This window comes from Physcomitrium patens, chromosome 25, assembly GCF_059467195.1.
Source record: "Physcomitrium patens ecotype Gransden chromosome 25, ASM5946719v1, whole genome shotgun sequence".
Taxonomy (NCBI): domain Eukaryota; kingdom Viridiplantae; phylum Streptophyta; class Bryopsida; order Funariales; family Funariaceae; genus Physcomitrium; species Physcomitrium patens.
Genome location: NC_143434.1, coordinates 928,905 through 949,327, shown reverse-complemented (window position 1 = coordinate 949,327; position 20,423 = coordinate 928,905). Strand labels below are relative to the sequence as shown.

Here is a 20,423-nt window from a genome sequence, read left to right as displayed (position 1 = left end):
CTTCCATCTCCAAACAAAAGTTGAGGTCTGTCTTATGAACATGGAACAAGCAGAAACGTCGTGCTTCATCTCCAGTTTACTTTGCTGATAATGAATAAATGAATTCTAGATAGAAGAACGTTTTTAACTGCGGGAAGGGGCATCGACTCATTGAATCGCGCACTAACAACTTCCGTTCACAACATGAGCTATTCCGCCATGCATTTAAATCTTGATTCGTCGATACCGAAAGCAAGTGCAACCACTTAGTCAAGATCTGAACTGGTTCTTTCATACTGTAATATACACTGAAAAGCGACCTAATCATTTTAATCACGATATACAAGTGGCAGAGTCTTAAAATCTGAGCATGTGCATAGATCCATTATTTCATATCTTCAGGAATTGAACGCAGCCACAATCAACATCATGCTCTCCAGAGAATAAATCTTTTCCACGTGAAACGTAGACACGGACCAGGGTAGTAAAGAGCATGAACGGTCGCTTTAAAAATATCAACACTCATGGGAAGGTCACCTTAAATAAGAAAATTGAACAGAAGTCGCCACTGAAGAAAATAATTCCATCTCAATGACTATCAGGTAACGCAGCTTATGCTGGAGTATTTGTGAAGCCATGAATCTGAATCTCGCATCCTAAACTGGACTATTACCTGCTAGAGTGTGCCTAATCCCAGATCCATGGTCTCATGTCCATTGCACTTTGAACAAATTCTACTGATGCTTTAGAGAAGGTCAGGTCCAGGAGGTCACAGTCCATGATGTGTGGACTTAGGTTATACGTTCTGCTGCTGATTATCGCAGGCTGTAATGGCGAGGAAAAATTTATATGACCAGAGTAAACGGCACAAGTGTTACTGAGCAAATATCTAACCCTAATTACCAAGTAGTGACAAGCAATCAACTTTGCAAGTCACTTGAAGAATGCTCACTTCTTCACTCCAGCTTATACCACGGCCAACTCGCAAATTACCTGCCCGTCTTTGAATTTGCCAAGGAAGAAAAACCGTTTTATGAAATTTCAATTACAACCTTCCGCAGCCTGCCAATACTTGGTCGAGATCCTCTGGTTATTCTTCATACGTAGAGCAACATCTTCCGACGCCGATTTTCACGCAACACAGTATTCACTTTTACAATCATTCCCAAATTACTGATCAAATCAAACTGCTTCAGAAACAGCTGAGGCTGAAGCTCTTGATGCATCCCTCACTAGATACCCTAAGCCTGTCTTCTTCCTCTTCTTCTTTCTCATTTATTTTTCTTTACCTCGCAAATTTGATCAGCAGATCAGGAGCCTCACGTGAAATCGGACTCAGAACCAAGTGTACCGCAATCTACCCAGATTTTCCATGTAATCGTAAAACACAATCAGCCATGACAACCGACTCTCCAAGTAACATGCCTACAATAACCTCCGCGACGCAACGAGAGCCAGCGATCATCCAATAAATTGAGTCACAGGGGGAGAGTGTATGAGTATAAGCTGCGCTGTCGAAGCAAGTCCTGGAATCAAAAGCTCGAATGCTGAAAGCCGAAACTACGACAAGGAGCTCGAAAGCACGAAAACAGAAAAAGATTTGGATGCGATGATATGAATCATGACAATGAGAAACGGCATGTGAGGGGGAAAGAGACGACGCGTTGATAGGGCCATCTTTCCCGCGGCTAAGGGATCTCTCGAGCGTGAGACTCTCGAGAGCTCCTCTTGGTTTCTTTCAACGTGAGGATCGGTTCTGAAGATTTAGGGAGAAGCCGAGATGATCCTCTATGCATTGCCGTTGTAGTTCTCCCAAGTCGGGAAAGCTGGGTTTCAGAAGGTCTGATCTCTGAGATACCGGCGGCATACTTACTGTTAGTTAGCTTTGGGCGGCAGGCAACATGGCGCCGACTGTGGTTGATGATCTCGTTGAGGCGGCGCAGTCCGTTTATCTCACGGGCGGCTCGGATAAGGTGAGATATGGAATTGTATAGGATTGTCATGGAAGCGTCTGTCTGGAGTGCTGTCTTAAGGGGGATTTGAGAAAAAGGGTTTCCCAATTATCGAGGTTTGGGGTTTTAATGGTCACGGGTCTGATGGGATGCTGTGAGCTCGTCGATTTCGGTTGGGAGGTGTTAATGTGAGTGTTTGTGAAGTAGTAGGTTAGCGAGATTTTGTTATTCTTTTTCCTTTGCCGCATTCTCATCTGCCTGTTTTCAGTTACTTTCTGGTTCCAGCAGCATAGATCTTGCTACACCTTTTTGTTTCCGTGTTTTTGCGGAGTGGCTTTAGTGCTCTCGTAGTTAATTAGACAAGGTGTTAACAAACAAGCTGCGTCGAATAAGTCAGTAGTGTTTACAAGAGATTTTGTTACCGAATTGCTGAATTGCAACTATGTGTCCGTTCGAGTTTATGAGAGTTGGAGTAGTGTTTTTAATTTTTGTTTTTTAACTTTACGTTAGATCGTGAGTGACGTTGGGTTCAGAGTTAACTTGGTTGTCAAGTCCTTAGTTATTTTATGGATAATTTATGCAGATGGACTCCTCTTTCGCTTGGCCCGCGAATCGAGTTCGCGAAACTTTCAACTCGTTCTTTGAATCGAAGAACCACACGTTTGTCCCCTCCTCCCCTGTTGTTCCCGTCGATGACCCCACTCTGCTCTTTGCCAATGCCGGCATGAACCAGTTCAAACCTATCTTCCTTGGCACTGTGGATCCCCGCTCCGCCAGGGGCAACCTTAAACGCGCTTGTAACACACAAAAATGTATCCGCGCTGGCGGCAAGCACAACGATCTCGACGATGTTGGGAAGGACACTTATCATCACACTTTCTTTGAGATGCTTGGAAATTGGTCGTTTGGTGACTATTTCAAGAAGGAAGCTATTGCATGGGCCTGGGAGTTGCTCACATCGGTTAGGCTCCTACTACTTTATTTATTTATTTTTATTTCTTTTCCTCTATTGTTGGGAGTTTTAGGGTTTAGGGTTTTTCTTTCTGTCAAATTGCTTCTATTTTATTTCATTCTCTATGTGTACTCATCTTGATTTCCGGAGCTCTTTGTCTGCAGGTGTACAAGTTGCCCAAGGACCGCTTGTATGCCACATATTTTGGAGGAGATGAAAATTTGGGATTAGCAGCGGACGATGAAGCAAGAGACATTTGGAGAGGCCTATTGCCAGAGTCTCATGTTTTGCCTTTTGGGTGCAAGGTATGCTAACGCCTTTATTGTGCTCCTTGCTATTTATTTGTCTTTCGTTTTGATTATGTCGAAGTTTTATGCAATGTTTTTTCCTGTGGGAAATTGACAAAGCTGTGAACGGATGATATTTACGTTGCAGGATAACTTTTGGGAGATGGGTGACTCTGGCCCCTGCGGACCTTGCTCAGAAATTCACTTCGACAGAATAGGAGGTCGGGATGCTAGTTCGTTGGTGAACATGGATGATCCGAATTGCTTAGAAATTTGGAACTTGGTGTTTATACAGGTTCGTACAATTACTCCTCGTTTCCAAACAACGGAAGCACGTGCAGCTGACTTGTAATGAGAGGTTGATCCCCAGATTCTGCATCTTAATTTTCTGTAACACCAGTTGAAATTAGATTATCAGTTTACAGCTTTAGAGCGTGAAATCATTCTAGTTGCAACTATTTCTGGTAAATCAGCATCTTTTTAGTAAATTTGTTTACTGAGTCGGTCTCTTTTAGTTTTGCATTCAAGTTATGTTGAGCGAGCCTGAGCAAACTTGGAGTTTTCGCCTTGCAGTTCAACAGAGAACAGGACGGGTCTCTGAAGGTATTGCCGGCCCAACATGTTGATACGGGACTGGGATTTGAAAGGGTGACATCAGTTTTGCAAGAGAAGATGAGCAATTATGACACTGACCTCTTTACACCAATTTTTGGAGCAATTCAGAAGGTTGGCCATTGAAGTTGACATGCTTGATCTTTCTGCTACTCCGTGTTTGTGCAGTTGGACAGGCTAGATTTGTGGCCTCACTAAAGTAGTCGATAAATTTACCAGAAGTTTTTTATTTTTATTTTTTATTTTTTTTTTACTATTAAATTCAAATTGTACAGCTGTAGGACTTAAAGATTTTCGTCGTGGATATCATTTACAGGCTACAGGTGCTCGAGAGTATTCAGGCAAAGTTGGAAAAGATGATACCGACAACGTCGACATGGCTTACAGAGTTGTGGCTGACCATATTCGAACACTTTCATTTGCGATTGCCGATGGTTCACGCCCCGGTATTTATAACTTCAAACTTTGTTTTTCTTTGAATGTGCTGCATCGGTGTCCACCGAAGTTCATTAAGCAGCTAAAATACGCAGTTGCAGTATGGAGCATAAATATAGATTCTTGACATTTTTCAAGATTTTGCTTTTACTTTCTTCTTTATTTTCGCGTTCTTAGAGTTTGCATAGAGGAAGATTGGGAATGTAACTAATCTCGTTACGAATTTTGTGGGTCTCTGCATGATACTTCCAATTGTTATTTACACTCTTTTTAAGGATTTGCTCTTGCTGTGCAGGTAATGAAGGGCGAGAATATGTTTTGCGTAGAATGTTAAGAAGAGCTGTTCGTTATGGGCGAGAAGTGTTGAAAGCTCAGGAAGGTTTTTTCAGTGGGTAAGTTTTTCTTGTTTTTCGCACTTTTTGACGAAGAAAAGGTATAATCGAGCGTTATTATCAAGGGACTGCTTTAGAATAACCTGGTACCTGCCTGCAGATTGGTAGATATTGTTGTAGAAGTTATGGGCGAAGCATTCCCTGAGCTTAAGAAGAATCAGGCAAAGATTAAGGAAATCATTTCAGAGGAAGAGAGCAGTTTTAGTCGCACCCTGGTGAAGGTGATTGGATCTTCCACATTGAATTATTTTAAAGAGCAAGAAAATCTTTGACGGTGCATTCCTTGAACTTGTGAGATTTGGTAGTGGGAACCTTTTGAAGCATTTACGGCCTACTTGATCCATCCATTTCTAGGCTAATTCTCGGCTTATCATATTGGAATCCTGGTTAGGGTATCGAAAAATTCAAGAAGGCAGCCGCAGAAGTAAAGGACGGTGTTCTTGGTGCGCAGGTATTCATTGCAGTGATTTCATTAGAAGCTAAATTTTGTCTTGGTATTCACAAACTTAGACTGAGTTACCACGGCATGATGCCATGTGGAAATTCGCAGCCTTTTGAAATTGTTACAAGAACTGTAGCAAGAATTGATTTCCCCCTGTAATCTCGGTTTAGTGATGATATCATCTCATGTTAGCATAACGCTTTTGTTTGACTTCGTTCCTTCCGCAGGATGCGTTCATTCTGTGGGACACGTTTGGGTTTCCTATTGATCTTACAGAGGTTTGTCCTTCCACTCTAATCTGACGGTTTGGGTCTGCATGTAATGTGTCTCTTCTCGTGCATTAGTGCGCTTGGAACGGTTTGGTGTTGAGCATATTTCAGTATATTACTAACTTTATATACATATACAGGTAGATACTGGAATCATTGAATTTATAAACTGTAATTTACATGTTCGCTTATAATTTTAAGAACTGAATAAACGACCGAACTGTGGTTTAGAATGGTGATGGAATCAGCAAATTGTTCTTATGGAAGGCATCCAGCATCTCTGACAATGAGTTATTTCACTGGCAGCTTATGGCAGAGGAGATGGGACTCAAGGTCGACAAGGAAGGGTTTAATAGGACCATGGAAGAGGCCCGAGAGAAGGCTCGAGGTGCTCGTGGGAAGGTATGCCAGTGATCACATCTTATTTTGTACATCAAGGTGAACATTTCATTGTGTTTGCCTTCCCCAGTTCAAGTTTTCTTTTGTCAAACGCGTGAAATTTTGGTCATGTGCTTCATGGATCAGGCCGGAGGCAAGGCTTTAGTAATGGAGGCAGAGGCGACATCTCAGTTGCAAAAGCTTGGAATTTTGCCAACGGATGATAAGCCTAAATATATATGGCACAAGGTAATAGCTCCATGTTATATGATAGTTCGTGTCTCGTAATTCCTTCCAGGCTTCTTTTCTATCGATGGATTCTGATTGTATGCTACTAACTATTATGGCTTTTGGTGCTACCTCTGTGCTGATACAGAATCCCACCGTAACTGTCAAGGCCATCTTCACCTCATCAGGGTTTGAGGAATCCACATCTGATGAAGATGTGGGTATTGTTCTGGATACTACAAGCTACTACGCCGAACAAGGAGGGCAGGTTAATACATGTTCCCTGAGATTTTTATTCATACATGTTGTGTTTTTAGTCGTGTGAAGCAACTATTCCACGAACATCAAATGCCAAGTTACCGATGCGAAAATCCCTAAAGACATTTTTCTTCGTGATGAGACACAATATTCATGAATCGATTATCTTTCTCAGATTTATGATACGGGAGTTTTGGAAGGTCCAAATGGTGCTTTTACAGTGAGGGAGGTCCAGATTTATGGTGGCTATGTTCTTCACATTGGCTCAATAAACAATGGTGGTAAAATTTCTGTTGGAGACAAAGTCACATCTCAGGTATTTATGAAAGTGTATCATTGAAGCAGATTGTACCTGTCTGACTTATTATTAGGATATCAAGTGCATCCACCTTTATTGCGATAGTTTGCCATGGTTTTTATGTTCACGTCATATCTTTGTAATTTTGAAATGTCAAGAAAGATTGTTTTTGTCGATTGATGGCATTTGAATGAGACGTGATTATGGGTGAATGCAATAGGTGGATTATGCAAGACGTGCAGTCGTCGCTCCCAACCATACGTGCACACATCTTCTGAATTATGCCCTTAAGGTTCTGCCACAGTTAGCACCCACATGCAATAAAATAGTTGCTCTTTAGGTTCTTTTAATCGCTGTCTTCCAGTTATGACATTTATTCTTGTTCTGCAATTGTTCGTCCAATTTTAGTATGTGATCAGCACCATACTCGACGTTTGTCGTGCGCTTGCTGTCTGGTTGGTCAAGTTAGTCATTGGTGGACTACTTCCTTGATTTACTACTTATCTAGCCATGAGAACCGTTATTCATGTACTGGCTTTTGACATGACGAACTTACAGGAAGTGTTGGGAGACCATATTGATCAGAAGGGTTCTTTGGTTGCCCCTGATAAGCTGCGTTTCGATTTTTCTCATGGTATGATTCATCAACCTTCATTCCTACAAATGATCCGTACTTCGTTGAAAGAAAATGGAAATGAAAAAGTAGCATGCTATTTGATTGTTTTGTCGCTTCTGACATTATCCACAAACATAAGGGAAACTCTCAAATTTATCTGAATCTTTTTTGGTCCTGGTTTATGCGCAGGCAAACCAATCGACTCTAAGGATTTAGGGGAAATTGAGGCCATAGTAGCACAGCAGATTCGTGATGGAATGACGGTATATGCGAAGGAAGCTAGCCTGGCTGAGGCCAAGCGGATCATGGGTCTTCGTGCTGTTTTTGGCGAGGTATTTGTCAACCTTGCTGTTCTATAATGTTCGTCAAAGTTACTCTTTTTAACTTCATGTATGATGTGGTTTGTGAGATTGTCAAATTTTTTAGATCTTTTAAGATGTTTTTCAAAATCTTAGATGTGCTTGAGCATCAGAATTGATGAATAGCTTAGGAAGATTTAGGTTAGTATCATTCTGTCCTTATTTCTGTAGGTTTATCCCGACCCTGTACGAGTTGTTGCGATTGGAAGGCCCGTTGAGGATCTTCTTGCTGATCCTGAAAATCCAAACTGGGCCAAACTGTCCACCGAGTTCTGTGGAGGTACAGCTCTTGTCAAGCTATCCTGCGAAGTCACATGATTAGACTGTAGAATAGCTTAATAACGTGCTATTAGCGTATAGTTTCAGATTGTCTATTAGTTCGTCTCTTTCGTTCCTTAAAAGTTCTTTGGCTTTTGCAGCATATGCTTTGTTGCCCCTGTTGTCTATTTCTTCTTCAGTCTTCCGACAAAAATTCGGATACATTATTTTCTTACATTTGAGGTGTGCACGGAATCAGGCACCCACTTGAGCAACACGAAGGAAGCCGAAGCCTTTGCATTGGTTTCAGAAGAGGGTATTGCAAAGGGCGTAAGACGAGTAACTGCACTTACGATGGGTGCCGCAAAGGAAGCCATTCATCAAAGTGAAGTGTTCAGTAGTCAAATTGATAAGGCTAGCAAGTTGGAAGGTCCAGCTCTTGAAAAGGTAGGTTGTTGCCCTTCTGTTTATGATCACTATTTCTGTGTTTCTTTACCATGTCCTGATTACACTGAACAGTATCATAGGATGGGCTTGATTTCAGTTTGCTATCGTAAAGGTCGTTTTTAATACACCGAGACATCTTATTGTCTACATAGTCCCTTACAGACTAGCTTCATCGTGAATGCAGGAAGTTGCATCCCTAAAAAATTCGTTAGAAAACGTTGTTATCCCAGCCGCCAAGAAGGCTGAATTTCGTACTCGATTGGGCGAACTTCAGGTACATTTTAACAGAAACCAGTTGCTAAGTATTTTCCATGTCTGTACATGTTTCCTTAACTTTGCCGGAATTGAGCTATTTTTTGGATTGTTTTCAGCAATGGAAAATTTTAAGTGCACTTTGTTGTTGCTTTGTCTGTGAGATGTGAGAATTTCAACGTTCAAGAATGTATGATTGTTGTCTCTGAGGTGATTTTTCAAGCACGATCACTGCTGGTTTGTATACAATTGATGTATTCAAAAGTGGTCAATTAACTTGAAGCTTTCTTTCTGATGAAAACCATTACTGGCTCCAGGAACGGATTAGGAAGGCTCAGAAGGCTGCTGCAGGGTCGAATTTGCAAACGGCACTTAATGGAGCTGTGTCTTCTGCTGATACTGCAGTTGCTCAAAATCAACCATTCTGTGTGCTTAGAATTGATGTTGGTTTGGATACCAATGCTGTCAGGGAGGCCGTCACCCTCGTAATGGAAAAGCACAAGGTCTGTTAGGGGTGTTGTCATCAAATATTTTAATTTTTGTGATTTACTGCGCAACTTGCGTGTCTTCGGTCCTTGCAATTTTCTTATTTGCATATTCATCAAGTAAACCAACTAGCTGTCTCATTGCTTTGAGAATTAGCTTTTGACTTGCGGATGGTAAATGACATTTGGGTTTTCTGGATTGTTGCAGGACCTGGCAGTGATGATATTTAGTGTTGATGAGCAGAAGAACAAGGTGCTTGTGTACGCAGGTGTGCCTGATTCTGCTGCCAAACAGGGTTTAAAAGTACTGGATTGGCTACGGGGAAGCTTGGCCCCCGTCAACGGCAAAGGTGGTGGTGGCAAAAACGGACTTGCACAGGGACAGGTAACGTCTTTTCGGCCTCTTTGGATTTTGAGTTGAAGCCAAAAAATAGAGTTGTACTTAACGTTGGTGACCGATGCAGTCGAAATTAAGTCACACTGGATAACATTGATGATCATATCTACGGACACAAACCTGACGGTTTACCACGGATTTTGTACTGTAGGGTGGAAATGCTGCTGGCATTGACGAGGCCTTGACAGTGGCTAAGGACTTTGCTACCAAAGTTTTCGGGGCTTAATGAATTGATATTTCTTCATCGCACCTTCAAAAATCCATGAAATATTGCATTGTGTTGTTGTTCAGTCTAGATTTAAGCTAGAATTTGGACCCTTGGTCTCTTGAAGGAATTGTGGAGTTGCTGCGGGCAGTTAGCCTCGTATCTACAATTTATGCTCCTTTCAGCTCCCCTATCATTTGGGGTGAATCTTTATGTAGTGGTGTCGTATCTTATCGTTTCACTGTGAAAGGCATGGCATTGTACACCTTGGAAGTTGTCCAGCACAACATTATCGTGGTTAAAAGGACTATGCTTTACAGTTGTAATGTCTTGTGATCTAAACAATTGGTGACTCATGAATCGTATGAACCTCCAGTGAAATCAAACCAGTGCAGAAGAAACTCAATGAGCCTACTAACTGATTAGGGTAAACAGAAGTTCAGCTCCTTCTATGTGTTGGAGTTTGAAAAGGGACTTAATGTGTATCTACACATGTTTGAGCTTGGTTTTTGCTAGTGTAGTCATGTAGGATGAGCAAGATTTCAGTAGATTTTCTACTGCTGAGAAAGGATGTATCATCGTGTAGCATTCACTGCGGTCAGTTCAAGCTGCATAGATTTGCAGCGGTTCGACACGAACGACTGCTGGTACTTCTTTGATAAGGTACAAGCGCGAGTGGCTTGTTCAAAACACGATGTGTAGGCCTTGTTCCAGATGCGAAACAACCCTGATTCAGTTGAAGAGCAGTTGTCACAGGCCTGTATGGCGAGAAATCTGCCAGAAGCTGCTTTGTTTAGCTTGTGCATTGATTCTGTTGGTGGCTTTTCAAAAAGTAAGTGCTTTTTGAAATTGAGAAGTCATGTCTTGTCTCACATTTCTTTGGATTGGAAAGGCATGTTTGTCTATGGACGTTTCCCGTGAACAAATGTCTTGTATTCACATTGCACATGAAGCAGTTAATTGGAACAAGCAATTCAGTTGGCGCAACCATTTCTTTTGAACAATATTCATTCAATCTGTGAACAACTGATCGCCTGAACAACCACCATAGCAATGAGCTTGCCGTTGCCAACAGCTAAGATTATTGAAATTCAACGTCCAAAGTGATGGTGAGCATCTTATCTCTCCGTGCACTTAGAATATTCAGTGCGTGAGAGAGGGTTTGTCTTCTTGGCCATCAGCCCATAACCTGTTTGCGATCATCAGCGACGGAGAATGTTAGAGTAAAACCGCTCTAGATCCGTGTCGAGAAGGGAGAGCCATTGGGAGACCTATTCTGTCGTAACTAAGCATTCCGACACGACAATAGCGTCAACTTTAGTGGAAATCGTCCACCCGGAAGCCACGATCTCTGAAGATTGCGAAGGGGTAGAATGAGCCCGTAAAACATGTGATTGTGCACACGGAGCTATGGCTCACTCAAGCCAGTTTGAAAGTTTCGGACCCTTGAGTGTGTCGAGACGAGAGCGGCGTGTGCTCGAAGGAGGTCCGATATCTGAGGAACGGTTTCTGCAACTGCAAAGTGAGGTGTATCGTCTGCGGAAAGAAGCAAATGCAAGGGACGAGGAACACAAACTGTGAGGCTCCTCGCGTCCAATTTACAGCTGATTGTAATGTCGGTGAAATAGCATTTAAATTCCAAGATTATTAAATACTGCTGTGGTTTGCATCAGATTGCTTGCCAAGCTATCTAGGGCCGAAGATGCAGCAAAACGAAACATAAGGGATTGCTTCCAACGGTCTTTGGAGCCTAGTAAAATGAAAACTAATATAATTGCGGCCGTCAATCACACGTTTTACACCGATCAAGTGAGTCTCTAGAATCAAGCTGCTCCAATTTCATCAAATCATAATGTCCTAAAATGTCTTGAATGAGAATTGTCTTCTAATGTCCATTTTTCAGCGTTGGCGTTGATAATGGTGAGTTAGGGATTGAATTTTTTCATGACTCGAATGAGGGGATTGCAGAGAGTGAGAGAGTTGGACGATAAGCTACGAGATAAACAAAGGGAATTTGACAAGGTAAATGAGTATAACAAGCAGTGCAAGGCTGACATCACCAGCTTGAAAACAAGACTGGACATTATGTCGAGGCATGCGCGACGGACCACACATGTCGTCACTCCTCGTGATTTAAGCTCTGCGAGCTCCGGCTATTACGAGAAGGTTCAGATTCCACCACAAAAGTCTGTCCACGCAATTTTAGATTCAGTATCATTCGAATGTAGACTGCATTTCGTACTGAATCCATTCGAATCCTATTGTTGTCATTAGGGGGCAAAGGAACTGCGCAAGGAGCTTCAGAACCTGCAGACGGAGAACCTCAATCTGCAGTTTCAATTATCAAACCTATCTCAACGACCACTGTCCAGAAAAGCAGAGTCTAGATCTTCGCAGAGTATGCAAGATGTTTCTTGCCAGGTAATTCATGTACTCTTCCGTGTGGCTAAATTTTTTTGTGAGAATAATCTCCGCAAGTGTATCTCATACTATTCGTGAGATCGCCAACATGGTATGTCCGTGATTTGATTCAGTTTTTTATCACAATTCAACGCATTGAACCTCCTCCTCATTGGTGGAGGGTCCTTCGCCGGGATGCTCTGTGCACAGGCAGAAAACGGTGACTTGGAGGAATATGTGTTGAAGCAGAATATGCAGTCCGCGCAAGAAGCCTCTGTTCAAATGATTGAGACGTGGCAACAGCTAGAGAATCTGCAGAATCTTTACGATAATTCCATGGCAGAATTGCAATCACTGACAGCGAATGACGAGAAACTGTTAGGCAAATTGCGCGACGCTCGTCTTGAGCTAAATGAGGTTTGTTAACAAAATTCTCGCACTAATGTTGGGCAATGGATAGTAGACCTAGTATGTTACCATAAATAATCTTTACTTAATAAATGTTAGCTCTTTTGAAATAAAGATGATGGAAAGAGAAGTAGAAACAAATTATCTCTTATCAGTATTTTACTAGCATACTAGCATACTAGGATACGTTGCACACTACATATGTGTGCTGCTGCAAATTTAGAGTTCAGAACTTATTTTATGTATTTGACTTTGCATGTCTAGCTTATTTTACAAGAACTCAACACGATAATTTAATGCAAGCATCAAGAATCACATATGCTGTGCTATGGTGGCAGGAACGAAAGAAGTCCATGCGCTTGGAGATTTCTGTGAAGAATCTGTCGCAGGAAGTGGATATTGCCAAGCAAACGGAAATCCTCCTGCAACAGGCACGCCAGCAGAATCTCCAGGTACGAATCGCTGTCAATTTCTCAAAATTGATCGTGAAACACAGTGCGACTGTCGTCAAAGTTGAACTTGAAGTTATACAACCAATATATATATATATATATATATATATATATAATTTAAACTTACATTTTGCTGACATTAAAATCGATTCTGGAATCTGCATTGTGAAGCTGGAAACTGAGAACGCTGAGTTAATTTCGTCAGCCTTAAGAAGCCCTGTCCGATCAAGGCCTAACAAAGTTGACTAGAAGGCAATCATTCAGCAGCCACTGTTACAGGAAAGCCAGGCATGACGTACGCTCCGCTCCAGACCAACCGGGCTCTCAAAGTTGCAACATCTTGTTGCTGTTGCCAAGTCGTCTCTAAGAAACTTTGGTTTCATAAAATCACAAACAATGAACCTAATGCTGGGACAGATCCAGAATTGCAAGGCAGATCACCTGGTTTCCGTGTCATTAAGAGGTGATATTATCACAACAGCATGTTGTTGGTCCAATCTGACCCCACTGTTTATCTAAAATGACACATTCTGTGTGACGCTCGTTCAATGAAATGGTGGCTAGTGTATATTAACAAATTGCTAAAATCATCATTCAGAACTTTCTGCACTTTCCTTGTGAAATAAGACATAGTCGACAAGCCCGATGGTCTCCTACCAAGTATGGAGTCCCCTAGGACGCTATAGTTTGGCGAAGACTACTTTGACGGTGTAATGAAATCACCATAGGACGAGCAGCAGCAGATCTCTCACAATTATACACGAGTCTAACATTCATGAGAAACGGTTTCATTCACCTTTCGGAACAGTCTCTGCTTTCTGGAACTACACTCTCGTCTAGAAGATAAAACTGGAGGTGGGACTTGTGACCGCATGCTGTACACTAGAAACACACATGCCTAGAAGAACTTATCGTACTATATATGCTTATTTGTTTATTTAAGATCCAAGTAATTCTTAATATTTCTACTACTAAAGAGTTTTTACAAAAACTGTTATTTGTTTATTAAAATACACATAATATATTTTTTTATTAAAATACACATAATATATATGTATATTGTTTATACCTCTTAATATTTCTACTAAGAGTTTTTACAAAAACTGTTATGGAGATTGAGGAGATTATACATCCAAATCAAATGGCCTTTCTTCCTCTACAATACATATTTTAGATTCTATATTAGTAACTTAGAAAAAACCTGACGAAATCTTCTAATCTTTGTTGTTAATATTGAAATTATATTTTTAAGGCATATAAAAAAAAAAATGATTTTTTTTTAGGACTATAATTGAATATTAAGTAGACCCATTCTTTTACTAAATAGACCCACCCTTGATGAAGAATATGATAATCAATATAAATGTGGTTGGTTTTTATTAGTTGCAAATCCAATAATGGGAAAATGAATCTAAAAATCATTATTTCTTTTTATAATGGTTAGGATGTATGGATCGATTTAATAAAAACTTGGATCAATTTAACATTCAACTCTCTCTATATATATTAATTTATTATTATAATACAAGTGATGTTTGAAGGCGAAAAAGCTTATATATGCATTAATGGTAGTAATTTTAATAAGTTTTCCTAAACAATGGTGTCATGTAAAGATGTCTTTTTGTCTCATATCTTTTTTAAATAGTAGAAGAAACTCTTAGTATAGTTGATTAAGAAATAGTAAATTATAAAAATATTAAAATTATTTTATTTTAAGAAAAAGATAAAGAATATATTCTATGTCAATATGTAAAAAATTCAATCTTATCTACTTATAAAGAAGAAGCCTCAGTCTCCAAGAGAATAAAAGATATTAAAACAATTTAGATTAGCCCTAAAACTTAAAATCAACTTATTTATATTTTTAACTGATTAGGAATACAAAATACTCACTGAAAATATTTGGACTAACAAATTTAGATGAACATGGATAATTATAATTAAAATTTTAAAAAGTTTAAGTATTAATTTTAACCTGATTCTTAAAACTCAAGATATCAACCATTTTTTTGGTAGATAGGTCCAAAAAAAAAAAAATTAAACTACTAGTGATTAATAAAATAAGTCTTGCTAGAAAAGATATTATAATAAAAAAAATTACTCTCTTTAATCTATTTTTTAAAAAATTAAGATAAAATTTCAAAAAACAAAATAGAAGATACTAACTAAAGTATGCAATTTTTCATAGAAAAAAAAATCTAATTGTCAATCCAAATTAAAGTAAATTACTATAGTTTTTGTAAAGTACAAGGAAAATGTGGCTTAGGTATTATTGACCATAAAAAAGCATTAACAAATCTAATAGAAAAATAGGTGATACAAGCTCTTTATTATGGTCAGTCTAACTTCCAAAACTTTCTAATTCATAGACTAATGCATGAATCACCAAGAATCTCAAACAAATAGTAGCTTGACTTTATGTGATTTTTATTTTTTTAAATAAAAAATAAAATAATAAAAAGATTAGTACAAGTTAAGAAAAGTATGGTTAAAGATGATCATACATTCATAAAAGTATTTATATTTTTTTATTTAAAGTTACGGTTAAATTTATGGTTAAATTTCAAATTTACACTTATCAATATTTTTAAAAGATTGAAATTTATAAATTAAATAATAAATTTAGAATTATGCACAATGACATAAAGTTTTTTTAAGACTTTATGAACATATAAGACAACTCTAATGGTAACAAATAAAATAGAGCATGATAATTTTGCCAAAAAAGCTAGAAAAGTTGTATAAGTGAAATTAACAACTAAAAATAAAAAAAAATATAGTATGTCATTATTTAAAGATTAGAGATTGCAAATCTTTAATTTAATTCTTAAGCTTACTACTAGGTCTTAGGACCAAATATTATAGCATACATAGCTAAATCTGATTGAAAAGTCTTACAAAAAAAATACATATACTATTAAATTCAAGCTTATTCAAAATGAAAGATGAATTACAAAAAGTTCTCCTTCAATTAGAAAAATAATTGGTTTAAAATGAGAAAAAAAAGAAAAAACTATACTTAAATGATTTATATGGCATACAGAGATACCAATCAATATTTGGAAAGCACAAACCAAAAGTAAAATCTTAATTGAATATATTTTTTGTGAAAAAAATAACTAAAAATAATATTACATAGATTTTATAAATATTTAATATAAAAATATAAATGAAATTAAACTATATAAATTCTTCATAAATTAATAGAAAATATTAGAAAAAAACTTTTAAAATAATATTTTTAGAAATAGATCAAATTAATAAAAATAATTTTATCTAAATTTAAAGGATTTATAAAGATATTATTTTTATTTTTTGCATCTTATTTATACATGTTCAAATACAAAAAAAAATCAAATTCTATCAATGGAGAAATTTATATAGATAAATACATTAGAACCAATATGAATAGATATCTTGTCATAGATAACCACTTTACATGAATCTATTCATATCTTGTCACAGATAATCCTCTATGACAAGATATCTATTCATATTGTTTCTAGATAATCTTCTATGACAAGATATTTATTTTGATTCATATAAACAAACTAAATACAATTGGATGATGTGAAAGTTTATACAAGATAGAAACACAAAACTTAGATTATAAATCTATTCTTTGTAGTTAGAATAGATCATGTATAACTGAAATAAAAATAGGCTCAAGCTACAAATATATGCCAAGTTGCTACACTCACACTCCAAGTTGCTATATGCACATCCCATGCTATTGTATATACAACTAAGAAAAATAGAGGTCTTTAATGGGCAATTCTTTTTGTACACTTGCAAAAGATAGCAAGGAGGATTAGGGGCTAGATACTTACAAAGATAGTATGGGAGATTAGGAGGTGGGCTCTACACAACAACAACCAACCAATGAGAGGCCTCTATTTTTTATGGGTATGTGTATAGTAATTTGGAATGTGCATGTAGCAACTTAAAATGTGCTTGTAGCTTGTTCTATAAAAATAAGAATTAAAAAGACACAAAAAGTACTTGAAATTGTACAGTTCTATAAAGTGCTTCATTTGGTGATAAAATAGAAGAGTTAAAAAGAGCTACTCTAATATTATTTAATTTTGGTTAATTACATATATATTACCTATCTTGTTTAAAAACTATTAAGAATCTAAAAAAAAATTATAATAAAAAATAATTTAAGTATTATATATATATTTTATGTGTAATAAAAATAAAATAAAAATATAATAATAAAATAATTATTTCAATTATTAATAAGATCATATTTTTAAAATTATTATCAATTTTTTATTTCATATTCAATTAAGTTTAACTAATTTATCTCAAAGAGTTGTTTAAGACATATATATACATACATACTATTAGCATAATACATATTAGCTTTCTAATTATTTGACATGATAATTTTATATTTCTATTTTTAAGGTGTTATATGAATAGATATCTTGTCATAGAGGATTATCTAGAAAGGAATATAGAGCAATAAATTTATCTTATACTATTGTCTAATTTATTAAAAAGAATAGACAACTAGTAAAAATTTAGATAGAAGACAAACCTTTGGTGGTACTTACTTCATGCTCACTATTTTGTAAACAATACCAATCCTCAATAGATATTATCTTTACTTTTTCAACTCCTTATTTTCTTAGCTAGTTATGTTATTGTATAACTTTTTGTTGACTTCTTTGTTCAATATTATCTTTAATATTGTCATTTTCTGGTGGTCTTTCATAACTAGTTGCTTTATAGATAGTCCATTTTCTTTATGATTCTTAAAGATTGGTAATTTGATAATTTGATAATTTGAAGGTTTATTATCAAGTTAACTTTTAGTGCAACATAATAAATACTAAGCTGATATCCAGGACAAATAAATATCAATTAAAATAATAATTAAATAATATTCCAAAAAATATTTGTAGATGTACTTGACAAAGCTACCTTTTAAGTTGCAATTTACTTTAGAGAATTTAAATATGATTCCTTGACACTTTGACTTGTATTAAAGTTTGTCTTTTTATAAAATTTGATAGTAAAATTAGAACATAATTGTATATATAGACAAACAACTTTAAAAAAACTGTAATAATAATCTAGAAATATTTAAATAATCTTTAAAATATCAAATATTTTGTACAATGTAAGAAGTTTTCTGATTTATAATAGTTTGAACTCTCTTAAAATCCATCATGAGTTTGTTATTTGAGATATTATATATTTTTTAAATTTACTTGAATTTTACAATATTATTATATGATATATTTATACTTTATATATTATATAATAAAATAGATAAAATTTCAATTCAAAATAATATGTATTTTAAAATATTTCTATCATTAATTTTAATCTTAATAAATGAACTTGTAAAAGATGACATTGCAAATATATATATATATATATATATATATATATATAGTAAATACAATTACTTCAAAATTTAATATGATGTCTTAAAGCCAAAAAGTAAATTTTAATTTTAATTTTTTAATTTTTTAATTTTTTAAAAACTAAAATTTTGGAAGATAAAATTTAATTTTGGTAGTAAAATTATATAATAATTAAAGACATATTTTACTTGAAAAATAAAAATGTATGAAAAGATAGATAGAAGCCTTTTTCTTATTGACTATGATTCTATCTTCTTGTTTTTATTTTGTCAACTAGAGAATAACTCAAATTCACAAAGAAAAAAAAAAAAAAAAAAAAAAAAACAAGAACAAAATTAGAGGTTACAAGAACTATTTTTGAGCCAAGTGACACAAATTTTAGCTAATAATAGCACAACTCACAACGTTGTTGCTATCAATGGAATTAAGACTATTTTATGGAGGGAATAAGTGCACTAAACTTATACTCGTGTTAGTTATAGAGATTAAGAAGGGGCTGAGAAACAAAGAAGGGGGAAAGGACTAAGCATGGGTTTGCTCTTAAGCCAGGTTGACTCAGGTCGGCCCACTCACTAGAAATGGAATGGATTCTCAAGTTGAAACTAGAGTCGGCGTTCTCTGTAGTTCCGAGTCTCTCTTTCAAGTCGGAGTCCCTCGCCTATCCCCCGCGCAAACAGCCTTGACGAGACGAGACACGAGAGAGAGCTTCAAAGATTGGTGCTGTTTGGCCATGTCCATAGCCCATGCCCACTTCCTTTCCTGTGCTTGCGATGCCGTCGCCTCTCCTCTCCGCGAATGAACCGTGGCGGGTGAATAAGGGATTCAATGCTGTAGTTTGCATGGGCTTTTGTGTTCAATTTTTATTTATTAAGTTATTTTTATATTTTTATTAATTTTTTGTTTTGGTTGACGTTGAGTTCGTTGCGGAGGAAGAGAGAGAGGTCGGAAGGTGAATGAGGCGTGGACTAGTCGTGGTCATCGTTGAGGGTGGAGCCTCGTGGGGTAGTGTCATTGTGGAGGTTCTACGGGGTCGGGTAGGCGTGAGCCTGGAGCGTGCGGGGGTTTCAGGAAGCGGTCTGTTGTGGTATTTGGAAGTTGCGGGCAGGGGCGGTTCGATGCTGCGCTGAAGGTGTATAGTTCCGTTTAGGTGGAGTGAACTTCCTCCTGGGGGGGGGGGGGGGGGTAGTTGTCATTGGATGTGAAAAAGGTGTGTGAATTTGGTTTGGTGGTGGTGCGGAGCGAGTGATTGTACCTTATGTGGCAGGTTGGGGAGTGGATATTTTCGAGTCTCAAGAGCGGGGATAGAAATTCGACAATCGAGGGTGGAAGATTATTTGGACAAGTTCACTGGTTTGGAGCGTGGAGGAAGGTATTTGTGAAGTAAAGCAGACTGTAGGGGGATTACTGCGATTTTTCTTGGTACTGTCTAAAAAAGCGTTTGATGTATTGGGACATGTCTGGAGTGGGAGGTAGTAATCTGAGAAGGTTGATGTGCTTTTGAGAAGAAAGACAGAAACTGCAAACTGGTAGGTGGTTCTTCTACCGAAAAAAATGAAGCAGGGGTTGTACGACGATGCAGTAGTAAAGGAAGAAAGTGGACCGGGATGCGTACAGGAGGTTGGAATAACTTCGGGAAGAGAGAAACGACTCGTCTCGCCTCTTATGAAGCGAAGAGACGGAGGTTCAGGTTTACATGGAAGGTCTGCAATAGATCGGGAGTTTGCAAAGGGCGGTGAAGATGAAAGACTGCGAGATAGTGCTGTTTCCGTCCAGAGGACTGCAATTGAACGGGAACTTGATGGAAAAGACGAAAGTTCAAAAGCGAGAGGATCCAAGGAGGTAGCGACGAGTTGTATGGCAGTCGAGAACGGGACCCAGCATTGCATTGGACGATTGGGAACAGAGTCAGGAAGCTCCCAGAGTGCAGGCCCTTCAGAGGAAGACTGGAAGAATGAAGGCGAACGAGACTCTTTCGTACAGAGCTCTTCAGTCGAGAATGATAATGAGGGATGCAAGGCATTGGTAGAAAAGAAGAAAGACAGCTTGAGTAGAGAAGAGGATGAGGCAGTGGTGCTGGACATGAAAACCGGATCGGACGTAGGCAGTGAAAGGGAAGAGGGCGAGCTGAATCCCGTAGTTGAGGTGCTGCCTGATAATGACCATAAGCACGAGGAAGCTCACGAACTTGAAGCAGACAAGACGAAGGAGAGTGAGTGCGAACGTGCAGTAGGATTGAGAGATGAACCGATGATAGCGGCTGAGGCAGTCGCGCCAGCCTTGG

The 20,423-nt window shown here is 37.6% G+C and overlaps 2 protein-coding genes across 2 annotated transcripts; both read left to right on the top strand.

Annotated features, from left to right (window-relative positions):
• The first annotated feature begins 1,781 nt into the window (after window positions 1–1,781).
• On the top strand, window positions 1,782–9,827 carry LOC112278428 (alanine--tRNA ligase). The gene is made up of 23 exons (XM_024511911.3): window positions 1,782–1,952; window positions 2,515–2,892; window positions 3,048–3,188; window positions 3,319–3,465; window positions 3,744–3,896; window positions 4,099–4,228; window positions 4,513–4,609; window positions 4,710–4,830; window positions 5,001–5,060; window positions 5,279–5,329; window positions 5,627–5,722; window positions 5,846–5,947; window positions 6,075–6,194; window positions 6,360–6,500; window positions 6,703–6,774; window positions 7,041–7,116; window positions 7,288–7,430; window positions 7,629–7,737; window positions 7,975–8,162; window positions 8,347–8,436; window positions 8,732–8,917; window positions 9,108–9,284; window positions 9,448–9,827. The coding sequence occupies exons 1-23, from the start codon at window positions 1,881–1,883 to the stop codon at window positions 9,520–9,522; spliced, it is 2,925 nt and encodes a 974-aa protein (XP_024367679.1). The 5' UTR covers window positions 1,782–1,880; the 3' UTR covers window positions 9,523–9,827.
• Window positions 9,828–10,714: 887 nt separating this feature from the next.
• On the top strand, window positions 10,715–13,387 carry LOC112278429 (uncharacterized). Its single transcript, XM_024511912.3, has 7 exons — window positions 10,715–11,078; window positions 11,175–11,310; window positions 11,470–11,667; window positions 11,776–11,922; window positions 12,112–12,318; window positions 12,648–12,761; window positions 12,933–13,387. The coding sequence occupies exons 1-7, from the start codon at window positions 10,912–10,914 to the stop codon at window positions 13,008–13,010; spliced, it is 1,047 nt and encodes a 348-aa protein (XP_024367680.1). The 5' UTR covers window positions 10,715–10,911; the 3' UTR covers window positions 13,011–13,387.
• Window positions 13,388–20,423: the final 7,036 nt, after the last annotated feature.